General features: G+C 35.7%; 1 protein-coding gene across 1 annotated transcript; it reads right to left on the minus strand.

The window, feature by feature from the left end:
• Positions 1-1854: 1854 nt before the first annotated feature.
• On the minus strand, positions 1855-2844 carry LOC134534439 (histidine-rich glycoprotein-like). The gene has a single exon (XM_063372906.1). It carries the CDS (start codon positions 2832-2834, stop codon positions 2058-2060), a length of 777 nt encoding a protein of 258 aa, XP_063228976.1. The 5' UTR covers positions 2835-2844; the 3' UTR covers positions 1855-2057.
• Positions 2845-10005: the final 7161 nt, after the last annotated feature.

Genomic DNA, 10005 nt, shown 5'->3' on the forward strand with positions numbered 1-10005 from the left:
TTTTTAATTTCATATCGATTTATTCCTAATGTTTTTAATAACTCATTTTAATTATCAGAGTAACAATAAATTCTAGAAAATATTTTAATACACATAAAATAATATTGCATTTACTACCATAAATTTTAAAATACGTTATACTGGTGAATCAAGTTGTATTCTATTTAAATTATGGGAAACAAATTATTTTTAAATATAACTAATAAATTTGAATAACATGTCAGCATTATTCGAACAAACTCATTGTTAACAATATTTTTTAATTGCACAATACTAAAATATTCATCTTTTTCTTTAAATGAATGGAGAATTGATATATCATAAAGACAAATAAAAAAAATTGTTGGATTCAAAAGATAGCAGTTTTAACTATAGAATAAATGTTTCTAATTTAACTCTCTTTAACAAAAAAACATATTTTAAATTTATATTTAAGATATATTTTTACTAAATGAAACTTTAAAAAATTGTGTTTTATAGGCAGTGTTTTAAAACTATTTTGAATTAATTTCCAATTTCACCAATTTTAAACAAAATTTGTAAGTCAAGTTTAAAATTATAAATATTTGGGTGGTTTTAAATACTCAAAACTATTAATTCAAACCAAAATGTTTTATGGCATTCAAAAATTTATAACAACCATGTATTTAGGCATTTTTCAATATTAACCAAGTACATATATTTTTAAAAAAATTTAAGATAACCGCTTAATTCGTGATATGAATTACAAAATCTTCCAAATATCGAGTTTCATGGAATATGACAAAAAAACATATAGCAAACTTGTTTGAATGTTTATTATTTCTAATAAATGGTCTTAAATATATAGTTTGTTTATAATTAATTTTCATGATCTTTTTTTAAATTATTGTACCTTAATATTGTATGAATAATTGTTGGTACAATAATGTTTGAATTTTGTTTATGAATTCAGGTATAGTCGATATTCATAATATTCTATAGAAGTTTTAAAAAAAATTATAAAAATGATGAAAATTTGTAGAATATGAGAATTACACTGAAGATATATTTTTATGATTGATTATTTAATAACTAAAAATTTACCTGTGACCAACATAATTTAAACTTAAGTTTCGTTAGCTAGTTTTATTAACGCATTCAAATGTAAAGTTATCTTCTCAAAAGAGAAAAGCAGTGATATTAAAGAGAGTGATATTTAATTCGAGGAAATAAAGCTTAATGTGTGGTATATAAAAAACTTTTTAGTTTTATATCAAGTAGCTAATAACTAATAATTGTATAGAGTTTGCCGTTAGTCGAGTTTTTATAACTGCCAAATTGTTCATCTAATAGCTGATACCAAATTTTATTACGATTAATTAAGAACTTCTTACTAAAGAACTAAAGAAAAAATTAAATGGTATTTAATGCCATTCATTCATTAATGGGAAGGAAAGTGGTACCTCTTGGGAAAAGAACTCAACAACGCTTTTACACAATCTCACAGATGAAGTTTTTTCTGTAACAAATACTTTTTTTTCTGGTAACACTTGATCACGATGCGGATACAGTAAAATGGGACGACTTATTAGTAGTTATTAGTATTAGACTTAGTAGAAGTATTATTTCTGTAATTTGATTTTTTGTAATCATTTGATGTTTGCTAGTGTTGTTCAACTGGTGGAATTATTAACATAACTGTTTTTAAAAGACTTGTGTCGAAATTTTTTTACATGGAACATGGAATATTTATTGCATTTTCGTCAACTTGATTTATTGTAAGCATTAAAGTTTGTTTGTGTTGTAGCAATGCAGTATTAATTTAAACTTTTTTTCTTTATATTTTTTATTCTAGGAATGTTTGGTAATAAAAAGTGTGTTATAACGTAATTGTTTCTTGTAACTTGCTTTATTGCGATTGAATTCGTATAAGGACTAGTACATACACACAACAACAATAACAGTAACAATGCTCTGAGACAGGCGGGAAGTACCACGACTGCCTCAGCTTGTCAGACAGTGTGTGGTACAGGGAGCTGAACCAATCAATAGACAGACAGTAACAATAAAGGAGAGAGGTCGGACCGGCACTACACTCAGTGCTTGCCGTGGTGGCTGTGGCCCTTCTTGTGGTGGTGGTGGTGGTGTTCTTCGTGGCCGTGCTTGCCGCCGTGGTCCTCGTGGTGGTCGTGGTGGTGGTCGTGGCCGTGGTGGCCGTGGTGGCCCTTGTGGTCGTGGTGGTGGTGCCCCTTGTGGTGGTGGCCCTTGTGCCCGTGGTGGTGGTCGTGGTGGCCGTGGTGGTGGTGTCCGCCCTTGTGGTGGCCGCCCTCGTCGTAGCCGTGTTCGTGGTGGTGGTGGCCCTTCTTGCCGTGGTGTCCCTCGTCGTGGTGCTCGTCCCAGAAGTCCTTGTGCTTCTTGTACTCGTCCAGCTTGTGGATCTCGTGCTTGCCGTCGGTGTGGTGGCCCTTCTTGTAGTGGCCATGCTCACCGTGAGAGTGGCCCTTCTCGCCCTTCTCGCCGTGGTGGTGCTCGTGGTAGTGGTGGTCGTCGTGGTGGTGGTGCTTCTTGTGGCCGCCGTCCTCGCCGTAGTGGCCGTGGTGGTGCTCCTTGTCGTGGTGGCCGTGGTCGCCGTGCTCGTGGTGGTGGTGGCCCTTGTGGCCCTTGTGGTCGTGGTGGCCGTGGTGGTCGTGGTGGCCGTCGTGGTGGTGGTGGCCGCCGCCGTGCTCCCAGTGGCCGCCGTGGTGGGTGGCCGCCGCCTCCAGGTCTACCTTCTCCACCGCCACATCGCGGCGGACTATCTCCCGGGCGGCGACCGCTGCCAGCAGTCCCACCAGCAGCCACAGCACCACACCACGACCCGTTGTGTCTGCCATGACTCGGCCCAATGCTGACTTCTCGGAGTCCGCCGTCGGTATTTATACGCCGCGGCGTCTCCCACCACCCGGTCGGGCGTCTGCCCGGCTGTGCCCGACCGTGTGCGACGGCTGCACCTTTGACGATCACTTGCTTTCACCTTCGTTTTGAAATGAGAACCGTACAGCATTATCGTTGTAAATAATAGAGAAAGTACTAATGATATAACAGTGCGCGTCTGGATTATGTTTAAGTGAATGAAGTTCTACTACCACCGCGATTTTTGCCGCTGTCGCAAAATTATTTCATTGGTTTTAGTTACTTATTTTAATTATACTGTATTGTTTCTGTAAATGGAACGGAAATGTTTTTGTAAAATTAAGATACCTATAAATGTGTACTTTTACATTAAAACTACTCTATCAATTCAAAATAGTGTTCGCAGTAATAATGTATTCAGATTTTTACCCGAGCATTTATGCTTTGTGTTGTCTCGTACCTCTTATAGTAAAATGTATTTATAAAGTGTTCCTTGAACAGCTTTTCAATATTAAATGCGTACATAATAAACTTTAAAAGAATAAGGTTTATTTGTTGAATATTCTATTACCTTTTCCATGGTTTAAGAAAATTATGCTTCAACAAAACATGAATTAAAATATTAATAATGCTCCAATTTTCATAAGAAATAGGTTTATCTCGGAAAAAATATTAAACGTATGCAAAAATAACCACAGGCATGTGTTGTATAAAGTTTCAAAATGGTTCTTGTAGTATTACGTACTATTTCTTGGCATTTGGTTTCCAAAGGAATCTTTTGTACAAGCACAGAAAAAAAAATTCTGCGAAATCTGCAAATCTCGTGCTTAGATTTTCCTTTTCTCTATCTGACTGTGAAAGCCAACCATGGGTGTGTTTTTAAGGAGTTTATGTACACTTCCCAAAGCCATTGAATGACGAACAATTATTTACCATGATATAATTTTAATTGATTTCTTTTCAAATTCACCAAAATTTCATCGACAGTAATAGAGTTCAGTGGATCTTAGCGCTATATACATGCCCTGCATCGTCCATGAAATTCATAATGGATCTGCTTGGAGCATACACAGTGGAAAAGTGGAACCATGTTACATGTTTTTTGACAGAATATATACTGTTACGACCTATGTGGGGAGAACTGGGTTCGTAAGGGTTAGCACAATTACTTTTTATTACAGTTTTATAAATTACTAATATTTATGTATTTTTGTTACTAATAAGTAATTGTACTTAACAATCCAATAAAAAATCACTGGCCCTTAAAAATGTTTATTCTCAAGTCACTTAATATCTGTCACTTAATATCTGTCACTTAATATCAGTGGTTCGCCTCTTACCTCGCGCCTGTCCACACACTGAGTCTTGCGTCACTCAGTCGCCGCTCTCCCACGATCCAGTCGAACTCCGCTTTGCTCTCAATGGGGTTCTCACCCTCTTCGCCGATGTCGCAATTTTCTTCGTTCGCGGAACCCTCCGAACTCTCGGAACTCGCTCGGAAATGACGCGGTACTCGTCTCAGACTTCCACTGAGACTCTTACCTTAACCAAAACCAAGTGTATTTGTAGAAGAGATCCGGGCCAAGGAGGGACCTAGGTGCGTCTCAGGCCTAGTCGTGCTAGGATTAGACATTCAGGGAAGGGTCTAATGCACCGTCTGCTTTGTTCGGGGATTGGCAAACAATGACAGCAATTGAAGCCATGTTAAATCCCCTGTGTTAAGACTACAGAAAAAAATAAGTAATTTAGGCCCAGGTAAAGCCTACATAGAAATTGGCATGCATTAGGTGTGGAAGAGTACAGGAGATGGCCCGAATAAAGAGTTGTTCAGAGTAGAAAAGAGTCTTTCCATAGGTTCTGTTGTTTTAAATAATTTCGTTTGAGTGGTGAGCTACGGTCCAATCAGGGGATTTATTTTACTTCTTGTTTGCTGGGTGTTTTCGGCAAGATAAGAGGTCAATAATTGGCCAGCTGCTCCAACCAACTACAGAAGCCCATCTCTGATTGGCCAAGCCAAGCCACCCAGCCAACCAGAAGGAAAAATGGCCTCTGATTGGTCCACAGCTGCAGCCAATCAAAAAAACACCTTCCGTTCGAAAGTGTTTAAGGCCAAAGGAGTGCCAAGATTCTCCGTAGGAGACAGTTTACTCTGATGATGGCGACAGCAATGTCAACCAAACCATTGGTGATCTTCTCACTTTTCGACGAGGTTTTAAAAACCACAAGCCAAGACATCGCGTGCAATGGCCCGACAGACTGCAGTTATTATCTTAGTTGGTTATTTAGGCTATGTAATGACTTAACTTTGTAAAATAAAATACTTATGTCCAAGAGAGCACGCAGCATTTTAATTTGGGGTGTGATAGGGTAATTTTGCCCACTGTTTGGGTTTGACTATCGAGTAAGCATCGTTGCAAATAGTTATTAGGTTCATTTCTAAGAAATACTACCTATTGTAGCCATTACCATGGTGCGACTTCCGGAAACTTTTTATATAGTTTTTATTTTCATGGTCCATAGACTCCAAAACCATTATCAACTCAAAAATGTATACATGTATTTATATATCTATATATAATATTTCTTCTAATATATATTTATCACATATATATAATATATATCACATATTTATATACCTATTTATACATATATGACATATATTATTGCTGTGATTTTTCACAAATCACTTTCAAACTGATACATAAAATATAATCATGGAAAATATCAGTCGAGTTCGTTAATAGGCAATATCCGACCAAAAGGGTAGAAATAGCGAAGGTTTATTGAAAAACAGAAAAATCGCTATAACTCTCATAATATGGTGAATATCACATCCGCTTGAACGTATTATAACTCGTAGTGGTATTACCTAAAACTTTTGTCTAAATACATTTTTTATTCGACCAACCATAACTGTAAGGTGTGGATAAACAAGGGTTGGAGGACAACAAAATGTATAACTCCCTTAGTAGGTACACTATCGAATACGTTCAAATTATTTGAAAATGGAACAACTTTTTTCTAAAACATTTGTCTAAAAAAATTTTTTCATAAAAAGAACCATTACAGAAACTGAATTTAAAAAACAGGGGTAGAATAAAAACAAAATCATAAAATCTGTACAATGTGCACTATTTAAACTATTATAATTTATTGTAGAACTATACATTCTTATGTAAAACTTTCCTCTGAAATCACTTTTTATACGACCAAGTATTACTGCAAGGGCTGGAAAATAACAGGAGTTAAAAGACAGAAAAAAATTAATAACTCCCATGGTAATTACAATATTAAATCCGTGAAAATTCAAAAATAAATTCATAACCAGTTTAGTAATCACACATTAAATCCGTGAAAATTGTTTTTTTAAATTTTATAATGTCTACCTAAACTTTTTTCTCAAACTATTTTTGTTAAGATGAGCCATTGCTGCAGGGGGTTCAAAAAAAATAGGGGTAGATTTAAAAATTAATTCATAATTTCCGTACCATGTATAATTACAAATTCGTTCTAATTTATTGCGTATCCATGAATTATTATGTACGACTTTCTTCTCAAATAGTTTTTATACTACCTACAATTACTGCAAGGTGTGGAATAAACAGGATTTGAATGACAAAAAATAATATCATAACTTCGTTAGTAGGCACATTATCAAATCCGATCAAATTGTTTCATAACCCTACAAATATTATCTAAAACATTTGTCTAAAACAATTTCTGATACAACATACCACGGCAAATTGTGGATAAAAAGTATTAAAATGCGAAAATAAATTCATAACTCCCTTAGTAAGCACACCATCAAATCCGTTGGGATTGTTTGAAAAGCTTATAATTTTTATCTAAAACTATTGACTGAAACAATATTTGATTATACAAACCATTATTGCAAGAGGTGAGCAAACCCTGAGTTTGGAATAAGAAAATTAATAAAACCTTACGTCCATGTATTCTATCGAATCCATTCATATTTTTGTTAAACTTTCTAAATATTGTCTAAAACATTTTTTAAATTTAACTTTTTTCTAACCAACCATTACTGCAAGGGTTGGGAAAACAAGGTTTGAAAGTATACTCTCAAATTGTTTATATATTATTGTATAATTTCTAAACTTATTCTTAAACTTTAACTGAAACAATTTACTACCTTAAAAACGGGGTTGAAATTTAAATAAAATCATTACACTAATAGTATCATATCCGTTTGAATTTATTTCAAACCATCTTATTATAATCATAATCCTTGGTGGAAAGGAAAATTTTATACAACCATATTATTAGTGCAGGGGATGAAAAATAATTTAGAGGTCAAAAATTTGAATAATTACGTTAGTTGGCATAATACTTAATTCTTTCTAAGCTGTTCAATGCTGGGTGCCTTGAGTTAAAATCATTCATAATATTTTCGCTACATGGAAAATGAAACATTTTTATTCGATCATTTTGCAATATTGGGAAATATAAACATGTTATGTAAATTAAATTCTTAAAATGCTCCCGAAGTTTATAGAAGTTACAAAAATATTTCCAGAAGACATAGGTACTTCGAAATTTATCTACGCCTGTAGGCTGTGCCGAATAGGGATATTTTAACTATATTACTTTAGGTCACTTGCCACCTCCATAATATTATATTGGCCTAGAATTATTGGCGTTAATATACCAAAAATATAACATTTGGTTAACTCTCTCCCTGAAAGAAACAGAATATATTACTTTTCCAAAAAAAAAAAATGTAGGTATGTACTTTGTGCTTGAGCTACAAAACTGTATTTTCTTTCCTTTTTTTTGTTGGAATGAATTAACCTAATTTTCAACGAAGAATTCACTTCAAATAAAAGGAATAGTTCTTCGTTATTTCATGTACTAGATCTCAGTAAAAACTACAACGTATTTCTACTTCACGGTTCTTTTTTTTTTGTAGGAGTCTTAATGCGTTTTTGAATTTTTAGTTTTTATACAAAATTGTTCTTGTGGATTCATGCGTAACGTAAGTGAACTTAGTATATGTAGTCAATTGACGGAGATTAACGGTAAATTCACGAAGATCCCTAGATGATTTGTAACCATCATTGTTCGTAAATTTAAGGTGAACATTTTTAAAAGTATGTGTGTGAATTGGCTTGTAGGATCACAATTATTTTTCCAAAGGTGGCATTAGGCGACTGGGAACTCTGACCGTGCGACCTGACGCGGGGGTCGCTAACGAAGTCGGACGCCAGCGCGACGCGCGCGCCGCACTGCGGAGGGGCAGGGAAGCTGTCGCTGCGGCCGGCGCTTGCTCCGTCAACCTCGAAATTGCTTCCCGCGGCGAGGCGCGAGCCCTGATTGCGGCGCGCGGCGGGCCGGACAGCTCGCCGCGGCGGTGGCCTGGGGTCTGAACGAAGTCGTCCAATTTCCCCCGCCATTCTGGGCCTCGCTAACTACTTCGTGAACAGAAAAATTCGTTCAAAGAAAATAAAATAAAATAGAAGTTGTAAACTGTTGTACGTGGGGAACGTCTAGTACACTGTAAAGCACAAGCTATGTGGCAACAGAATCTGTAGTGATGAAAGTGTAATTTAGAACATGCGATGTTTGTGTTTAATTTTGTTTTTATTTGTTTACGTAAAAAATATACCATCGCAAGTATAAAAGTGTAAAACCCGAATTTTTTATAGTATAAGTAAAAAATATGTATTTAATTCATTCATGAATGATAAACTTAAAGAGTTTTACGACAGAAACTACACACTAACGGTTACTTCAAAAATGTGTACCACGCGATTACTTGTTCTAAGTTCATGCTAGGGTGTTGATATCTTTTGGCCTTTAGTTAAATATTATTTGATGAACTTTCATTGAATCGATATAAACTTTCATAAATATTTAACACAATCAAAACGCTAAATTGTTTAATATTTTACACCCGTTAAACTAATATGTTATGGACACACACACTGGACACACACTGAGTATGCAAGGCACATACTTCACATGCAATGCGTCCACTGGACGCGCAATGCACACGCATTTGACCAAAAGGACGCACCCTGGACACACAGTCGAGAGAATTCTGTATTAGAAATCAGATTTAGAGAAATAAAACAATTTTTTAAATCCACATAATTTGATTTATTTTTTCAAATTTATACAGTAGTAAAACAAGTCATTATTGTATGTATCCTGCATTTCTTAGTTCATGGAGTATGGTGGCTACTTCTTTGAGGTTCAAATAGTTTCCTCCGCTAAGTAAAGCAAATAGAATTCTTAACTTGTCGATTTATGTGTTAGGATCTTCCCATGACGCGTAGTCAATCTCTTCTACTGCCACAATCTTCCTGGAATGTTCATTATTAATATTTTTAAGATCTCTGAAGTTTTCTGTGTTATTGTCACCCTCAAACTCACTGTCGCCATCATCGTAGAAGTAAGAGTCTTCTGCTGGATTACTGTAAGAATTCGAACTCGTTGATGTCGAAGCTTCTTCGTCATCTTCATGTTTCCTTTGTAAGGGTCCATTATTTTTCCAAAGTATGAAGGTTCTACTTGAAATGGGTTTTAATGTATTCCCACTTATAATCATGATAACATTTTCATTGGTTTCAGTCTTCCTTAAACTGTCAGCATCCTTTAATTTAAATTCTTCTTCGAGATCAGGAGAAATATGAACGTAATCACATTCAAGACAAGGAAGATTATTTACATCATGCAAAACACTCTTCCTTAGTGTAGTGGCTTTATCAATATCCTGTATAATGTAAGTTGGCTTGGCTTTACAAGTTCTGCCATGTCTTTTTAAGCTATCAATTCGTGTAAAAAACTGTGCCGTGTATTAGGGATTTAGGCACGTTTTATTTAAAATTTTGTAATCTTAAATATTTTTTGGAAATATAATTTTTTTTTCTCTCTCATCTTATTTTCTTTACGGCCAGGCCCTCAGCCTCTGTTCTCAGAGGCGAGCTGATTTTCTTTCCCAGCCTCATGCTAGGCTAGCATTCTGGCTAATATTTCTCCCGCCTCCAGGCACGTCGGGGACGGTAATTTTATTTCTTCGCGTGACTACTTTTGCCTAAGAGCAGCTTGTGAAGCAGTGCTGAGCCCTGCTAACTCTGTCACAAATCGGTATAAGGTTCACTAGCAGCAAGACACGACAGGAGGATCCCGTGG

Source organism: Bacillus rossius, chromosome 7 (genome assembly GCF_032445375.1).
Source record: "Bacillus rossius redtenbacheri isolate Brsri chromosome 7, Brsri_v3, whole genome shotgun sequence".
NCBI classification, from domain to species: domain Eukaryota; kingdom Metazoa; phylum Arthropoda; class Insecta; order Phasmatodea; family Bacillidae; genus Bacillus; species Bacillus rossius.

Coding starts and splice junctions, on each gene's coding strand:
- LOC134534439 (XM_063372906.1), bottom strand. CDS start 2,834: ATGGCAGACACAACGGGTCGTGGTGTGGTGCTGTGGCTGCTGGTGGGA.